This window comes from Berghia stephanieae, chromosome 8, assembly GCF_034508935.2.
Source record: "Berghia stephanieae isolate SIO BIC M18660-M18661 chromosome 8, UCSD_Bste_1.3, whole genome shotgun sequence".
Lineage (NCBI taxonomy): Eukaryota > Metazoa > Mollusca > Gastropoda > Nudibranchia > Aeolidiidae > Berghia > Berghia stephanieae.
In genome coordinates, this window is record NC_088367.1 from 20,017,273 (window position 1) to 20,036,055 (window position 18,783).

At 36.1% G+C, this 18,783-nt stretch overlaps 1 protein-coding gene across 1 annotated transcript in view; it reads right to left on the reverse strand.

The window, feature by feature from the left end:
• LOC144978320 (ecdysone-induced protein 78C-like) overlaps positions 1-17,956 on the reverse strand; it is a 55,046-nt gene extending 37,090 nt beyond the window's left edge. Inside the window, exons 1-2 of the mRNA XM_078924194.1 lie at positions 17,818-17,956; positions 11,477-12,730 (exon numbers count right to left, since the gene is read on the reverse strand). Of these exons, the coding sequence (XP_078780320.1) occupies positions 11,477-12,443 (967 nt within the window). The 5' untranslated portion in view covers positions 12,444-12,730; positions 17,818-17,956. The remainder of the gene's footprint in view (positions 1-11,476; positions 12,731-17,817) is intronic.
• Between the last annotated feature and the right edge of the window lie 827 nt (positions 17,957-18,783).

The window sequence follows — 18,783 nt, forward strand, 5'->3', positions numbered from 1 at the left end:
TGACCTGATTTGAGGCCAGCGGAACTGTTCTTCAATAAGATAAGAACAGAACCGACCACACTCTGTAGAGTAATAGTACAACCCCTACATAATATACTGGCGGGCTGTATTATATTTACGACCACTCAGCAATAATGTGTTATAGGTAATTATCTTGACAGGGCGCAAAGAGAGGTGTGTTAATTTGAACTCTCTCTCTCTCTCTCTCTCTCTCTCTCTCTCTCTCTCTCTCTCTCTCTCTCTCTCTCTATATATATATATATATTATATATATATATATATATATATATATATATATATATATATATATATATATATATATATCTGACAGTGCCCATCGTTTGAAAACACTTTGAAGAATTCTTATGTTATCTGAAAAAGAAAGTCTCTCTCTCTCTCTCTCTCTCTCTCTCTCTCTCTCTCTCTCTCTTTCTCTCGTACACCCACACTGTTGCTTTACAAGAATAACAAAACAAACAAAAGCATTTAGAACATAAATAAAAAATAAAACGACAACCATCAAACGGATGATTAAAACAAACAAACAAACAAACAACAACAATTAGTGTTCTCAGAAACCTGGAGAATGCTCTCTCTCTCTCTCTCTCTCTCTCTCTCTCTCTCTCTCTCTCTCTCTCTCAGACTGCCCAACAATCATCTTCCAGACGTATGATGTATAACACTATATCTCAACCAGTTTCATGCGTTTACCTCTTTCTTTTGAAGTGAGCAGACACCGGTATGTTATAACCTCTACGATAAAACAAAAGGTGATTGATCTTAGGCGTGTCGTCGCCATCACCTTTGTACTTCTTTCTTTCTTTGAAAAAGACTATCGATTGAGTCGGTATTGAATTCACGTGAAAAAGCAGGTGGTCATTGTTCTCTCTCTCTCTCTCTCTCTCTCTCTCTCTCTCTCTCTCTCTCTCCTCTCCCCCCTTCCTCTCTCTCTCTCTTCTTCATCTCTTCTCTTCCTCTTTCTCTCTCTCTATACTATATACTTTCTTTTATTTATTTATATTTTAAAATCAAATTATATAATATATACTTTGATTAACAATAAGTTATATCAATGATAAATTTGATTAATTTTAATGCTTACCAACAAGTAATACTTTGGATCTAGTTATGATAATGGCTGACCAAAAGGTTTTTTGAACTTAAAACGATATCCTTGTTACGGTTATTTTTTGTTTGTTTGGGTCTTTATATTCTTCAACATTTTATTTTTGTTCAATACAATACTGAATAAAGTTATAGGCAAAAAGAATATTTTAAATTCAAAATCTGAATCTAAAGAAAAAATATCTTTATATACTCAAACACCTTGGTTTCTACCTTAATTTACACTCGTCGATTGAAAAATAGTGTATTTTAAAACTAAATTATTATTTCATCAGTGCTAAATGCCTTCGCACACCTTTCCTATATTATCTTGATGTTTGTTTGTTTGCTTTTAATGGTTTTGCGGCGCTTCCAACACATTTAGGTCATTTCAGCGCCAGTAAAAAGGAAGAAAACGGGATAGTTAAAAAAATATATCTAGATTTACTAGTAAAAGCACATTAGAAAAGTAAGACAACGGGAATGGTACGAATTGGGTACATAATATGTAGATTCCAAGAGCACAAAATCAGTGTAATTAGTTTGAGACGAGATCACCTAACAGTCTCGTCCAGACACAAACATAGGATCCGAAACTCAAATGTTACATTATACAATGAAAACAACAATAAATATAACGATGCATAACAGAGCGATGATTTACAACGATAAAAATATCTCCCAAAACTGCGTCTAAGCAAGAGTTAGTGGTATGGCACTCTCCTTCCGATCGGAAGGCTCTGAGTTTGAGTCCCAGTCTGAGCGGCACATTTTATTATTAGTAGTAGTATTAGCAGCAGCAGCAGTAGTAGTAGTAGTAGTAGTAGTAGTAGTAGTAGTAGTAGTAGTAGTAGTAGTAGTAGTAGTAGTAGAAGAAGAAGAAGAAGAAGAATAGAAGAAGTACACATTTGACTGTTTCCCTCCCCGCCAAGGACCCCAAGGGAAAGACAAAATCAAGTGATCTCATTCCAAGACAGAGACAAATAGCGAGTGGGAAAACAGATATGGGGGTATAGAAGAGACAACAAGTGACTGTCCTCCCCACTGTGGCAAGTAGGAACCCCATCCAGTAGATGCCCTGTCAAATATCAATTTTTGGGTCACGTGATCTGACCTCTTTGTGAATAAGATTATGTAGTCATCTCAAAATGCCTTCGAACACAATGGTATTTTGTTTACATTAGTAATAGAATTCATTTCTGAGTAAAATAACCTTATCACTGATTTTGCTCTCGAGGTCAGGTTGAAAACATCGAATTTGAAAGAGAGAAAAAAAATATGGTTGAAGTCATACGACACTCATTGGATAACAGCCATTGTCTACAGACAGGTTCTCATTCACACCTAGGTCGAGTGGAGACAATGTGGGTCACAGAACTGCAATAATTGTAAGCCACTCAGTCACTGTCCACGCTCAACTACGCTTCACTTTTGTTTCAAAAACTATGACCACACCGTTAAACTGCCAACGGCTTTGAATAGAAAGGTGCAACAGACGCTTGGCGTTTTTGTATATAATTACCCCGGGTTTTCTAAGGCTTTGTAAAACAAAATTTAATAATTTGTTTGTAAATAATATTTAACAAAAAATTTGAAACCTCTGAAGTTATTCTTCACTAAAGAAAAGTGAGAATGTAAGAAACCAAAACAATCCAAAAAGAAAAAAAAAAGAAGACGAAGAAGAAGAAGAAGACGAAGAAGAAGAAGAAGAAGAAGAAGAAGAAGAAGAAGAAGAAGAAAGAAGAAGAAGAAGAAGAAGAAGAAGAAGAAGAAGAAGAAGAAGAAGAAGAAAGAAGAAGAAGAAGAAGAAGAAGAAGAAGAAGAAGAAGAAGAAGAAAACGAAAAAGAAGAAGAAGAAGAAGAAGAAAAAATAGCCTTGTTATGCATTGGATATGATATAAATAAATTGCCCTCTATGTTCAAATTTTGAAGTGTATTAATTCATTTGTTGAGGTCAACGCACAAATATTGAAAGAAGAAAAAAAAAAAAAAAAAGAAAAAAAAATAAGGATTAAATTTGCTGTAAGCATTTGAAGTAAAATTCTCACAAAACTTGGCAGGCAACATCAAAACCATGAAAATATAGCAACGGCACAAACGTTTACACTAATCGTATAATGTTTATTGCTGACAATTAATTTGTTGGAGAATGATTGTCCCTTCTACTTCTACCCACGCCTATCAACAAAAGAAATCAAAACAATCATAAAAAGTCTAGACCTATGAAGGCAATGGTTTTTTTTAAAATATCTTTTTAAATATTAAGCTAAATCCCAATATTCAAATGTGTTATTTAAAAGGAAGGATGCAAAAAATACCCCCCCCCCCCCCCCCCCCCCATCCCTTGACCAGGGAAATCGCAAAGAAGCATGGCATGGGCACAATCAATCAATCAATCAATCGAGAGAGAGAGAGAGAGAGAGAGAGAGAGAGAGAGAGAGAGAGAGAGAGAGAGAGAGAGAGAGAGAGAGAGACGGGGGTTAACGATTTTAAATCAATTCAAATTTGAGTGGATTATGAAATCCCCCATGTTTTAAAAGCCCCCGGATTCACAAAGGCGGGCTAGCCTAACGATGAGGTCGAAAGTGCAATGCCCGGTAACGACTTGATGAAATGAAAACGATCATCGTCATTTTCTTTCTCCCTTTTCTTTTCGTCTTTATCGATTTTCAAAACAGAGTCGGTATTGACCTGCTTTCGTACCAGTCCACAACATCAAGTCATGATAGAAAATTTTAGCGGAGTCGGAAAACAAAAAGGAAGAAGACATATTTCTCCCACTATACGTTAAGACCCCAAGAAAACACAAAACAAACGTTGAGCCTAAATGATTATTTTAAGTTTTAGTCTTAACCCTTATTTTATATTATATTTAGCTACAGTCGACGCTGTGCTCAAACATGCATCGGGCGCGCACGCCCTAATACTAATTCTAGTATTTATCTGGCCCCGCGGTTTTATGCATGTTAAAAGTGAAAAATATGCGTCAAGATTAAGTGAATATGCATGCAAAAAGGAGCAAAATATGCAAATCACTCGACCTAAAAATTGCCCAAAAAATCGCATGCGCGTTCAACCAAACATTCAAAGGTTAAGGGGGCTCGACACCCAGAGACAATTCCACCATTTCAACATCTTTTGTCCAATCTGATCCATTTAACTTGGAATATACTTGGTAGTGTTGTTACAAATAGCTAGTTAAATCGTATATAGTTCACTGATTTTTCATTTTATGAAAATTTTTAATAATTTGCCCCAAAAAGATGCAAAAATGTGAAAACTTTCTGAATATAACCACTTAAAAAAAAAAAAAGAAAGAAGCCATTTATCACAAACCTAAATAGCCAGCTATTTGTAACAGTAGTAGGAGCATACACATGCCAAACCTCAAAGCTCTAGCTTCGAAGTTTCAAGAAAATCAAGTCCAAAGATTGAACAACACAATGCTATTTGAGAAATATGCGTTTATATCAATAAACTGGGTTCATATTGATGAAACATACATTTTATATATTGTTGCAAACAAGAAAATACTTAGTATATTGCATTCCATTCTAATTTTTTTAGAACAATTTAAAAAAGCAAAGTCCTAAAAATCGAGCGAAAAATGGAAAATATGCAATAGAATGGGGGAAAAAATTAATTTTTTTTCAATGGCTAGTAGAGGGTCATAAATGTTCGAATTTTAGACATTTCTGTTGATTTTTATGTGAAATGTACGATGTTTTTATAATTCTAAGATATCAATATGTGACCATCCGCCTCGAAACGGTATTAAGTCGGATTCTTCAATTTTGGGTTTTTGGTACCCAATCATAGCTTATTTTATGCTTTAAATTTGGATACCAAATTGATAAAGTTTTGATTACTCATTGCCGAGATATGACCGTTTGAAGTAGGGAGAGTGTAAAAACCAAGTTTTGAGATAGTCGACTTTGAAGTGAGGCACCGTTTTCACGCACAGTCAAATCCCTTAGATACGGCATTGAAAATTTGACGAGAATAGTAAAATTTACAGAGACGCCAATTTTCAATTTGATTCACATGAATTTCAGACACCAATCGGAGGAATTTCAATGCCGAAAGAGGAATTCCCGCACACAAGAAAAGGGAATTGGGATAGTAGTGGCAGTGGTTGTAGTAGTAATGATGATGTGGTGTGAGTGATTGGAGTTGGAGTAGTAGTAGTAGTAGTAGTAGTAGTAGTAGTAGTAGTAGTAGTAGTAGTAGTAGTAGTAGTAGTAGTGATGATGTCGTGGTGGTGATTGTAGTAGTATCGATGATGTGGTGGTGGTGGTTGAAGTAGTAGTGGTAGTGATGATGTGGTGGTGGTGAATGTAGTAGTAGTGGTTGTGATGAAAATGTGGTGCTTGTGGTTGTAGTATGTGTGTGTGTTTGAGAGGGAGAGTGCTAAATTGCATCTAGTGATAAGTAGAGCAACATGAACTTGAAAAACTAACGAGGCTAAAGTTTGAGGCGAAATATTTGTGATTAGCTATTATCTGCAAGTACAGGAAGGTGAACATGAAAATTAATCCAGTCAGCGCAATTTTTCATTTTGTGTGTGTGTGTGTGTGTGTGTGTGTGTGTGTGTGTGTGCGCGTGCGTGTGTATGTGTGTGTTTGTGTGAAGAGGGAGCGAGAGAGAGAGAGAGAGAGCGAGAGAGAGAGAGAGAGAGAGAGAGAGAGAGAGAGAGAGAGGAGAGGGAGGAGAGAGAGAGAGAGAGAGAGAGAGAGAGAGAGAGAGAGAGAGATTTGCTAAATTTGTTTGAAGGATGTTTACGGCTTGCAACACTAATTGCGCGTGACGTTGTGGTGGTTGTAATAGTAGTTGAAGGGATGGTGGTGTGATGGTGGTGGTAGAGATGATGATGTAATGGTGATTGTAGTTGTGGTGTCATGAATGGTGATGTGGTAGTAGTTGTAATAGTGGTGGTTGTAGCAGTAGTGGTGGGGACGGTGATATGGTGGTTGTTGTAGTAGTGGTGATAGGGATGGTGAAGTGGTTGTAGGAGTAGTAGTAGTAGTAGTAGTAGTAGTAGTAGTAGTAGTAGTAGTGATGATGATGTGGTTGTGATGGTGGTTGTAGCTGATGTAGTAGCAGTAGTGATGATAATGATGATGATGTGGTGGTGGTTGAAGTAGGAGTGGTAGTGATGGTGGTGGTTGTAGTAGTAGTGGTAGTGACGATTATTAGCAGTAGTGGTGGGACGGTGATATGGTGGTTGTTGTAGTAGTGGTGAGTAGGTGATGGTGAAGTGGTGTGTAGAGTAGTAGGTTGTAGTAGTAGTTAGTAGTAGTAGTATAGTGATGTGGTGTGGTTGATGTAGGTGGTGTGATGGTGGTGTGTGAGTTAGTAGTAGATTGTGATGATGTGGGTTGAAATGGGGCTGTATTGGTAATGATGATGATGTGGTGGTGGTTGTAGTAGTAGTGGTAGTGATGGTTGTTGTAATAGTGATGATGATGTGGTGGTGATGGTGGTTATGGTAATTTTAATGACCAACAGGCGCATGTGATGAGCGTTGACCAATCAGAATCATTCATTTGTAAGGTTGTCAGGGAAAAACCGAGATTTGTTCCCAGTTTTTAAAGTTCATTATTGGTTAAACCATGAAATTGTGGAAATAGTCATGCTTTCTCTGAGATAGATAAAGACACACCCTTTGCTGCGGTATCTTACATGGTATTGGTGGAGAAAAAGACTAATATTACTAAGTCTTGGAAAGGGTGGCTCTCTGAGAAAAATTCAACTCTCGTTTTGAATGTGTCACTGATAGTTCGTTTTTAAACTTAAAATTTATATAACTTATCGCAAATATTTATGTTGAATTATTGTGTTTTTGTGTAGAAAAATGATTGTTTTTTTGTAGTTTCTGAAACAACCAAAAACTGAAATTTGATAATTTTGACCATTTCCATTTTAAAACCAGTTTTCTTCGTTTTCCAAACCCCGACTTAATACCGCTTCGATGCACAGGGTCACATATGTTCTCTAGTACAAAAATCTCAAAATCGAAGAAACGGCATAAAAAAAAAAAAAATTTTAATTGTCACAATGCTACAAGTGGTCCGAAAAGAAGTCAATGCCACTCGCAATTACCTTTTTGCTTCGATTATTATAAGTTTAGCATTTATTGTTAAAATTATTTCGTTTTTTTTAAAGCAATATGTGCGCATATGCAGAGGAACACAAAAATGCAAAAACATGTGATGGAAGGCGAAATATGCGGCCGCATGGCGCGCGTTTTTCTGGAGGGCCAGATTTATTATAACAAGCTGAACCCCGGCCTTCGACCAAATCTTGATCTCGAACCCTGTGCTGGAACAAATGGAACGCTATCAATTCCTCGAGAGGAATTCCATCTCAAATTTAACGATCGAATCAATCATATAATCGGATATGGACGGAGACACAATAGTAGGATGCCTTCGGTGTGAATTAATAATAATAATAATAATAATAATAATAATAATAATAATAATAATAATAATAATAATAATAATAATAATAATAATAATAATAATAATAATAATAATAATAATTATCATTATCACTATCATTATTGTTGTTGTTCTTAGCGTAATTATTATTTTTAATATTATTATTACTATTATCATTATTATTATAAAACAAAATATTCACGTTTGATCCTATTGAAATGAGAGAGAGAGAGAGAGAGAGAGAGAGAGAGAGAGAGAGAGAGAGAGAGAGAGAGAGAGAGAGAGAGAGAGAGAGGGAGAGAGAGAAGGGGGGAGAATCGCTTACAATCTGCTTTTATACTTTTAGTCCATATCACGTACGTGAGCTTATTAAAATAACCCCCCAAAAAAGACCAAAACAACAACAAACAAACAAAAACATAAACAAAACAAAAAGAACAATAAAATTAAACAACTTAAGATTATTCATCCATACGTATAAACAACCTCGGAACAATTCATTCGTGCATACGAATAAGGAAAGGGATTGTGTAAGAAGAATGTACTCTCTCTCTCTCTCTCTCTCTCTCTCTCTCTCTCTCTCTCTCTCTCTCTCTCTTTTTTTTTTTTCCATTATTTCTAATATACGGAGATCATCACAAGATGGTTCAAAGTTTTACTTAAGTCGAGGTCTTGGAGGAATATATCAATACTGCGTTACCCTGACAAAATACATTTTTCTCTTTCTTCGTCTTCTCATCCTCCTCTTCCTTCTTCTCCTCCTCATCATTTGGGGATGAGTTTAAGAAGTTTTAGACCAGTTCACGGACCACCTTAATTTATCAATAAGAAGTATAAGTATAAGATCTCTAGCCAGTGAAATTAATAAATAAATTATTCATCAATACATTAATTAATAAATAAGCAGGAGTGTGGAAGAATACACACGATGGCCGTGGACATGATGAATTAAACCCTGACCGTCTAAATCATCGGTCTGTCCAACAAATCCATCCAGCTATATTGTACCTTACAGCTCTACCTCACCCTTATATATATATATATATATATATATACATATATACACACAATTCTGAACGCAGAGAATACCAACGAGCACAGAAATCCCTTAGACTCATTCCCAACAGCAAAAATTTCATACTAGTACGTATTGAGTATCATACGGATCCAGAATATAAATGAGAGAAGTCAAATTACCTTTTCCCTACCAAGGCCGGCCATAATCATTAAAGAGTGGGTGGAAGAGAAACATAATAGAGCCATTAGACAACGAGTTAGGCCTACTTATCTATAATTCCTCCTCCAACATGCTCTCACACATGCACGCGCGCGCGCACACAAACACAAATATAAATATATAAACTTATCTCGTCTTGTGACAATGCAGGGGACACTGGGGGTTCTCAATGACCGTAAAGGCGACAGGGAACACGAAATGAGGTCCCCGTCGCCGTGATCTAAAATAATACAATTTACACGTGACATACATTATCTCCCTCTACTCAGGTTTAAAGTGATAACACATATGAATTACATGCCTCTTCATAGCCTACAGCGAGCTCGCATTCACGTCACATGTCATTCAAAGTCACGAAATAATACTAGAAAAATAATCGCGATCTTCAAAGTCACAAAATAATACGTGAAAAATAATCGTCACATTCAAAGTCACGAATTAATATGTGAAAAATAATATTAAAATTATTTTCAAAGTCTTTTCAACTTAGCAATACTCATCAGGTAAGTAGATTTTTAAATCATATCCTACAGTCAATATCACTTTTCAGACAGAGACAGTGAAAAGAAAAATGTTTTCACGATTGCTTCGTTAACCTTGCAATGCTGTTCCTTTGTGTCGCGTAAAGTACACTCCAAAAAAAAAAAAAAAAAACAACAAACATACAAGCAAACAAACTGAAATTTTAATTTGACGATTATATTCAGTACTGTCGCATTGTGAAAAAACCCCAACCCAAACACATTTTTTTAAAATTTGGCCGGAAAACTTGTCCTTCAAATGATATCGATTCATTAACAAAACTTAAACGACCTTCTTCAGGAAGTATTTTCTGGCCAAAATGTTAAAAATATGTTTCGGCAAGTGATTGCAGTGAATGTCTATTTTGTTTATTTTATCCACGTGAATCTGTCATATCACAGCACTACCGAAAACAATCTAAGTTGAAACCAGATGTTATGACAGAAGCAGAAAGGATCAAAAGAACACTCTACGATGATGAGCATTTACTCATTATGATTAAGTAAATACACTCTTTTTAAACCAAAAAAAAAAATCAATAAATAAATACAATTAAAAAAAAACAAAACAACCCAAACAAACCTGCACACACACACACACACACACACACACACACACACACACACACACACACACACACACACAAAGAATAAATAATAATCATAAATTTTAAAAAAATCACTCATCCCATTTCGCACGCTTCGTAATATTCGACGTGGGTCTGACATCCGAACGCAGCTGTGGGCCTATTTTAACATTGTTGTAATGGACAATATTTAGCGTCATCATTTTTTTTTTTTTAGATTTCCATTACAACAACGAGCCCATAACGAATTGGGTTATCGCACATGCAAATGAGTGCACGTTGGTAATATTTCATGAATATGGCTTAACTATAATTTAAATCTAAATCGAGGCGGCGGGCCACATATGACAGAATGGCGTCAAAAGTGAGATGACGACGTTAATCAGAAACAGAAAGAAGGCAATGTCAGGTCGAGTCAATACGAGCCTATCCAAGACGTTTGACCCCTAAAGTATGTTACAATATAATGTCAATGATAACTGCAATAAATTCTACTTTATATTTTAATGAAGTTTAAAATTTTAGAAATACTTTAATCAGTCCATGGTCAAAAGCGTTATGTGTATCTAATTTAAACGAAACACTTCTCTCTTCATCAACCTCACCTATGACGATGAGTAGTGGTCGGGAGTGTAGTGGTTTTAGTTGTAGTGATGGAGATGTAGTGGTGAAGTAATTTTAATAATGCAACGGTGGTGGTTGAAATAATGGTAGTAGTGATGATAATGTGGTTATGGTGATGGCGGTTGTAGTGATAATGAAGATGTGGTGGCGGTAGTTGTGGTAGTGGTGATGATGATGTGGTGGTAATGGTGATGATGATTGTAATAGTGGTAGTTGTGATGATGATATGGAGGTGGTGGTGGTTGTAGTTGTGGTAGTAGTGATGATGATGTGATGGTGGTAATTGTTGAAGTGGTAGTGGTGATGATGATGATGTGATGGTGGTGGTTGTAGTAGTGATGATAACGATGCTGCTGCTGCTGATAATGATGGTGGTGGTAGTAGTAGTGATTGTCATAGTGTAGCAGTAATGATGATGGTGGTGGTAGTGCCAATAATGATGTGAAGGTGAAATGATGATGATGACTATAGTGGTAATTTTAATTTGAGTTAATTAAAATTTCTGGAATTAAAACTGGACATGAGGAGATTGAAGCGGGACCCTGATTTCAATTCAGTGGGAAATCGCAAAATAATGGGAAATTCCCACCTATGGTACTATGATGATATGAGGCTTCTGATTTGTAGGTCCCTAGTTCAAGTCTCGCTCTGATGGACAAGGTTGAGTCCTTGGAATAAGCTCTTTACTCATATTGATGTTCCTTAGGTGTAAAATGAGTGTCTGGTCAGTAAAATTTCTCTCTGTTGAAAAAATATATTTGACATCGCTTTCCAGGCGCCATGTCTATCCTACATATTCAGTTAATGCTGTTGCATTGGGACCCCTTGTAAAGCGCTTTAAGCCAATCTACCAGAAGGTATCACAATAAAATCTCACATTAATTTATCTCGTTTTCTTGGGTTGTGTTTTTCTCCTTCTCTTAAATATTCAAAGGGATAAGGAAACAAATGGTCACTTACCGACACTGCTGCGGCCAGAGTCCTTACTATTCCCTTTGGAAAAGAATTCACTGGTCTCACAAACTGTGTTTATGGCACTGCTAGGGGAAGAGGAGCAGGAAGAATTACTAGAACCAGACCCACAGCCAGCAGCTAGACTACCACCACCACCAGTACTGCCTTTAGCTTGTTGTAGTTGCTGTTGTTGCTGCTGCTTCTGTTGTTGTTGTTTATTATTTGATGGTGGAGGTAGCATCATCATGGTACTGGTGATGGTGGGTGATGGTAAGTCATATCCATCATTACCAGCACCCTCATCACTACAATGGCTTAAGCTTTGGTGATGCTGTCTCAAAACGTTAACATCTTCTATATCCAACTTTAAACAACCTATGGAAGATTGCACTTGTTGTTGTTGTTTTTTCTGTTTTTGTCTGAGTTGATGGTAGACTGATGGTGGTAGGGACAAATCATTACTGCTGCTGCTACTGCAACCACTGCCAGGTGAAAGCATTATGGTGGTGACAGCAGGAGGCGGAGAGGTAGAACTTGATGAGGAGGTAGCGAACAGTGAGCCAGAGCCAGACAAACCAATGTAAGAAGCACACGAATCTGGTTCCATGGTGTCAGTAGTGGTGATAGAGAGTGGTTTTGATATTGGCCTGGCTAAGGATGGTGATGGTAAGTCCAAGAAATGACAAATTGTGCTGTTACTATTACTAATAGTTTTACTTCCAGTTTTAACAATGTCACTGGTGCTGCTGTTCTTGTTGGAACTGTTGTTGCCTTTACTGTTTGAGGTAGTGGTGGAGGTAATTTTGGATGGTCCAGCTGGTAGGTTTTGGAGAAGTGGCAGGCCATTGCTCTCGTCTGTGCCACAGTTATCATCACTTTTGGTATTGCTGACATTTCCAGCTAAGGCTGCAATAGAACTGCTGCCATTGGATTTACCACTCTTACTGGCGACAGGCAAACTTGGGGTTGTCATTTGTGTTAGACGAATTAGATTAGTTGCTGTTGACAGTGAAATGATTGACAGGGTAGTGATATTTTCTTCTGATCGTGATACTCATAAAGAGTAATTAGTATGACAAAGCACCGATTGGGTTACCAGGTCTAGTAGTAAATGCCTGGCCATTGCTGCAACAGTATCACCAACAATAACTATAACATTTGGTGGGTGATTATTTCTTTATTATCTTGACAAGGAGGAGGGCAAGGTTGGTGAAGCTTCCTCTATGGGCAGAGGAATCATCGAACATTCTCATTCATCACCTGTGGATTATACGATATGCCATCAGATCAAAAGAAACAAGTGGCATAATAGAACCAACTGCTTGTTTTAAATTTAAAAAAAAATATTTTTAAGGTGCTTCTAATTCTTTACAACCTTGCTCGCATCAGTGGACATAGACAACTAATCTGTAAATTTTACTAAGGGAAACATTAAAATTAGAAGAAAAAATCTCCTTCAGCCCAAAATGCATATTTTTTACCCTAATTTATATGAATTAAAATACATTAGAATTAATGTAGTGTACTTCATTCTGAACATACATCCAAATCAAAATAGGGTCACCACACTATTTCTTTCTTGAAAAAAACAATTAACCTAAAAAATCTGAATAGAGCAAAGTCTGTATAATATATATATGTGTCAAGTCCGAAAATGGATGACACTGGGATAATCAAAATATTACAAATGAATTGAATTCTTGGTGCTACATTAATGTGTCTAGACTGAGATTACCTTAACTCACTCAATCCTAGAGATTTTTGCGACTTTTCAAATGTATTAAAAATGAGTATGTACAAAGATAGTGTTATTCAACCACCATTAACATGTAAAAACTATAAACATTAGCTTTGATACTAGGCCTATAATTTGTCTCAGAAAAATGTAATAAATTGGCAAGGGGTAAAAGTAACCCGGGTAAACTACGGATATAGTCGGTGTTAGGGTTGACTGAGTTAAAGTGAATTCAATATTCAGGATCCCCACAATCATGTGATATTGTCATCAACAAAGAAGAAGAAGAAGAAGAAGAAGAAGAAGTCGTTTTGCAGTCTGTCCACTACAACACTTTGTTGAGCAAACATCACATTTCCAAACAAACACCGATTTTGAAATATTTTAACACCTGACATATTTCCATTGGTTTATACCTCTAAAGATATCCTCATGCTTAGACAAAAGAGGCTAGATTTATTGCTATAAATTGTATAAATCTGTGATTATTATAATAAATGTGTGAAATTGACATTTCGGGTTCAAACCCTTCTTCAGAAAATAAACGAAGGAACATTGAAAGCAAATGAAATAAAGTGTGAATGAGAATTGTAGCATGTGTACCAGGGCTAGAATTCTCATAACATTTTATTTATAAAACCAATGAAATACTACATGTGTTGTATAATGCCCAATGGGCACTAGTATTATTTATGGTATATGTCTAAAAAAATATGACTGATTCACTTTCCAACAATTTATTTACACTAAGAACCATATGTTTATTATTATAGAATAAGCCACTATAACCAAAAACAATATGTGCACAAGATTTATATGAAAGCTAAGCACTAGAACAATCTGCTTGAAATATAAATATAAACAATATTATCGATGGTCTCATGTTTTAAAAAATGATGTCAAGAGGGCAAAAACTTTCCTAAGACTAAGAGCGGCTGGTCATTTTAGGTGAAGACTTCCCTGATCCATAGTACATATTCATTTCAATGGAGACTCAGTCCTGTCCCGTGGAAGTAAATGCTCCAAATAAATAATGAAGTATGACAGAAATTTCATTCATATCAGCAAGCGAGCACGCATCGATCTTCAATCTTAAAGCTGCAACAGTATTGGATTATCATTACCCATGATATCCAAATTTAAATAAGCAATAATCAATTAGACATCACCAGAGCAACACATTCCACAACCATTTTGATTTTAACAATGTGTATAAAAATAAAAGTACAACTTTACTCTCTCTCTCTCTAATACTCAATGGAATAACCTGTCATCTGACATCAAAGGAAATTGAGGACCCCGAATATTTATCTAAGCATTTCTCACACAAGAGCTACAGTATAAATGAATGCACAACTGTTTTGTAGGGATTTACATATTTACATTGATAATTACAGTCACGTCTCCATAATCCAAACACCCAGCATTTTGTCCAGATTATAGAGACATCCAGATTGTGGAATCAGTACCTATGTGGCAAGTTTAGTTTAGACCTCAGACTGTGGTGATCTAAGCCACAATAAACAACAATAGGACCATACCACTTTCATGATTGGCCAACGTGTGATTTAATGGAATTGTCTATGTTTCCATAATTTAAATTACATCTTTTTTATTTTTTTTTTCATTTAAAATTTAGGAGATTTGGATTGATTTTGTAGTTATTTTTATGTTGCTTTACTTCTTCAATTTCACATGTCTAAATTAAAAAAAAAAGTATGAGGTGAAGTTCATTAGGATTTGTTTTCCTCAAGGCATGAAACAGTTTTACACAGAACTTGACTACTGAGCAAATTTCTTTAATTTGGAATTCAGAGATAACAAAATCATACACCCATCAAGGTCTTACATTTAACTTAAATTAAATGAATGTATTTGTGTTTAAGGGTTATAGTTTGAAGGCGCTTGTGACACATTAAGGTCATTTCAGTGCCAGGAAAAAGGGGAAAAAATGGGATAATTTAAAAATTATACAGTTACAAATAAAAGCACACAAGAAAAGTAAGACAAAGGGAAATGGTACAAATAGGGAACAGATGTAGATTCCAACAACATACTAATACTATCATTTTGCATAGTTTGAGATCACCTAAAAGTCTCATCCAGACTAAGAGGAATACACTCAAATACTTACAATTACAATATATAAATTCAAAACAACAAATATAAGATAACAGGGAGATGATTTACAAGGGGAAAAAACATCATCTCCCAAAGCAATATCTATACATTTGACTGTTTCCCTCCCAGCCAAGGACTCTGGCCAGGGCCAGGGAAAAAACAAGTAATCTCATTTCAAGACAAAGACAGAAACAAATTGGAAAACAGATATAGGGAGATAGAAGACACAGTAAGTGCCTCCCTGCCAATATGGGAGTACCTTAAATGACAACAATAGCCTTTGTATGCCCAACGACATCAAGTGACGTGGGTTAGATGGATGTTTATCAGAATCAGAACGTGTAAACTGACCAGTCACACATGATTGACGCCTGCTAATTATTTCATACACACTGCAGGCACCACTACGTTAGCTTGGGAGGCAGGGCTTGGCCCCCTGCAAATGACTGGACTGGATGTGTTTTTATGCACCTCCACTGATGGTGTATCTTAACGGACCATTTTTATACACCTCCATCACGCATGCGCATCCCACCCAATTTCATCAGCGAAATTATGTTTCTGTATTTGGACACGGCGAAAGTTATATTGTGACATCTGTAGGATGTTTTTGTTAATAAATTTATATAAAAATAATAATAATTTAAAAAATCGAAATATAATACCAGAAAATAGAAGTTGCATTGAAGGAAAAATAATGTTTCAGAAAGACCTTATTAAATCTGATGAACAGTCAGGTGGCTCCGTAGCCCAGTGAGTTCGATTTCCATTGTAGATATTTTTTTTTTTATGTTTACTTTATTGAGAAAGACATAATTTTTTAAAATCTTATTTCTTTCTTTTTTTTTTTTTGCTTGTTTTTTTTTTCTTTCAAAAACTTTTTATCATGTTTTTAAAAAAACGTAGATTTTAATTTTCTAAAATTATTTATTTATTTGAGATCAGTATTTGTGTGCCATGTTTCTTTTCACTTTTGATTTTTAAAATCATTGTTATTATTCTTTCATTTATCATTGTATAAACGTACATCGGTAATCACTAAGCAGTGTGCTAAACTACAATCTAAAACTATTTAAATCTCATGGACGTATGCAGCAACAGTTTCATTAATTTACCATCACCGCCAACGGAGGTGCATAAAAACAATGCGTTTTTGTACACCTTCAACGGAGGTGCATAATAACGCCACCAGACTAAAAAGTTACCTCTCCCCCCCCCCCCCCCCCCCCCCCCCCTCCCAGCTTAAAATTTGATCTGACAAAGCACTTGAAATTGGATTATACTCCAATCTTTTGTCGATTGCATTGAACTAGAGTAGGGGGACAGAGGGTGTTGGTCAGTGAGATGTTCAAATTATAAAGTAATAAATCCACTATATCTTTGGCTTGTTCCAAAAATAAGTTTTTGGATCCGGAAACAAGGTTTTCCGGATTATGGTGTACAGATAAAGAAGAAAAAAAATATCCCAGGGCACTCTATCCAGGTAATGGAGACATCCAGTTCCAGTGGAGTTCTGACCTTACGAGACAAGGCCCGACTGTTATTTGTTGCACGCACAAAATTTGGGTTGAAGAGCAAGCTATGGCGTCTATCTCATGAAATAATGGATTTATATAGATCTAGGTGTGGTTGACATGCAAAGTTTGTGACAACACTGACTTATTGAATGGTTTTCATGCTCCCTGAGTCAGGGCCTGACTGATAAGTTTAGTGACGTTCTATGTCTAAATATTGCTTGTTAATTACTAAATTTCATGCATGTAGCTTCACAATACTAAGTGTCTAAATACTAGGTGAAACAAATCTAAATTAAGTAAATTCGAGCTTAAAATAGTGCATATAGGATAGGATAAATCAAACAAATCAAATACTTTTTCAGCAACCAAACTCTCCCCCCCCCCCACCCCTCTTTTTTTCTGGACTAGAGCGACAGTAAAATCTATCTATCCTATCACAAGTAACAACAAGGTGGTAAATTTCAATTTCTATAAAATATACCTGTTTTCTTCAGATATCTTTCACGCTCAAAATAAACATTGATATAGTCTCAATTTAAAATGAATCAGACTCGAAATGACAATGGCAAGCATTCACTATATCTAGATAGTTGCAAGACTTACAGATCATGATTCAACTAATAATGAAACTGGGAATCCATTCACCTTTTACTAAACTCTCCGTAGTAATAATAGTAATAGAGGCTATTTTACATCATCTCCATCCATTCATTACTAAATCTAATATTTATTTTACAAACAAAATCATCAAGCAAGGCAGAAACAGTTACAATGTTACTACAGAATCAGATAAATAGGGTATGGCCTCTAGTCTAGTTTGATTTTTGCCGTCTTAGACTTAGCTACTGTCCGAGAGTCAAAATGGGCTTTGTCTTCATTCATATTGCGACGGAGATTTCATCTGAATTGATTCTAATCAAAAATACTAAGAAACAATAGAATTTATCCCATTTAACATTTTCAATGATACGTACCAGCATATTTTCTGTTCTTGGTATAAAAACCACTAATGATATGAATTAGATGGCAAAGAGCACAGCTGCTTTGAACACATCAATAACTGGCTCTTGGCCTCTGTTTATGTCCACACTTTTTCTCCTTTCAGCCTCAGACAATTTTCACAGGCTATCTATTAGTGTTGGTTTATTCGGTTGCTTTTACCCGATCGACGCTCGAGAGTCAAGACACGAATGGGCTAATCGTCCCAGCAAAATGCCTGAGCATCGAGCGGATGAATCGAGCAGTTGGGTAAATCGAGTCTTTCGAATCATTTCAACGATACCAATTCAGTTTGCCGTCCGATACCAATCACCAACGTTTGCACACTGATTTGAGCAATGCTGTGTTCTTTTTTTTATTCGTCCGTGCCACGCGTGTGTGACAAGACTTCATTAAGCCAATTGGACTTTGTCCATCACCCACACGCATACACACACAGTATTTCTATCATCAGCAGCATTAAATTTCATTTAATTTATTCCCCCCACCAGGCCATATCGACCATACATCCATTTCATACAGTAGGTACCAGTCGCCTGTTTGGAGTCTTTTTGTATTAAAACTCTTTACAATATCCGTCATTGCTTATAGATAGGCATACATTCACACCTGAGTCAAGTGAAGTAATGTGTGGTAAGTGCCTTACACACGGACTTAACGTCTGGATCACAATTTTCAACAATCACTGTCACTCATCCGGCATTTGACAAGGCTCAACATCGCTTGACTTTAGTGACAAGACATACACCGGACCACTGAGCGACCGAATAAATAATCACCATCGGCGTCATCATCATCATCATCATCATCATCATCATCATCATCATCATCATCATCATCATCATCATCATCATCATCATCATCGGCTATCCGTACGGGGATGGGGGTGGAACCTGCTTAAGTATTATCATTATCTAACAGAAATACGATAATCATCATCA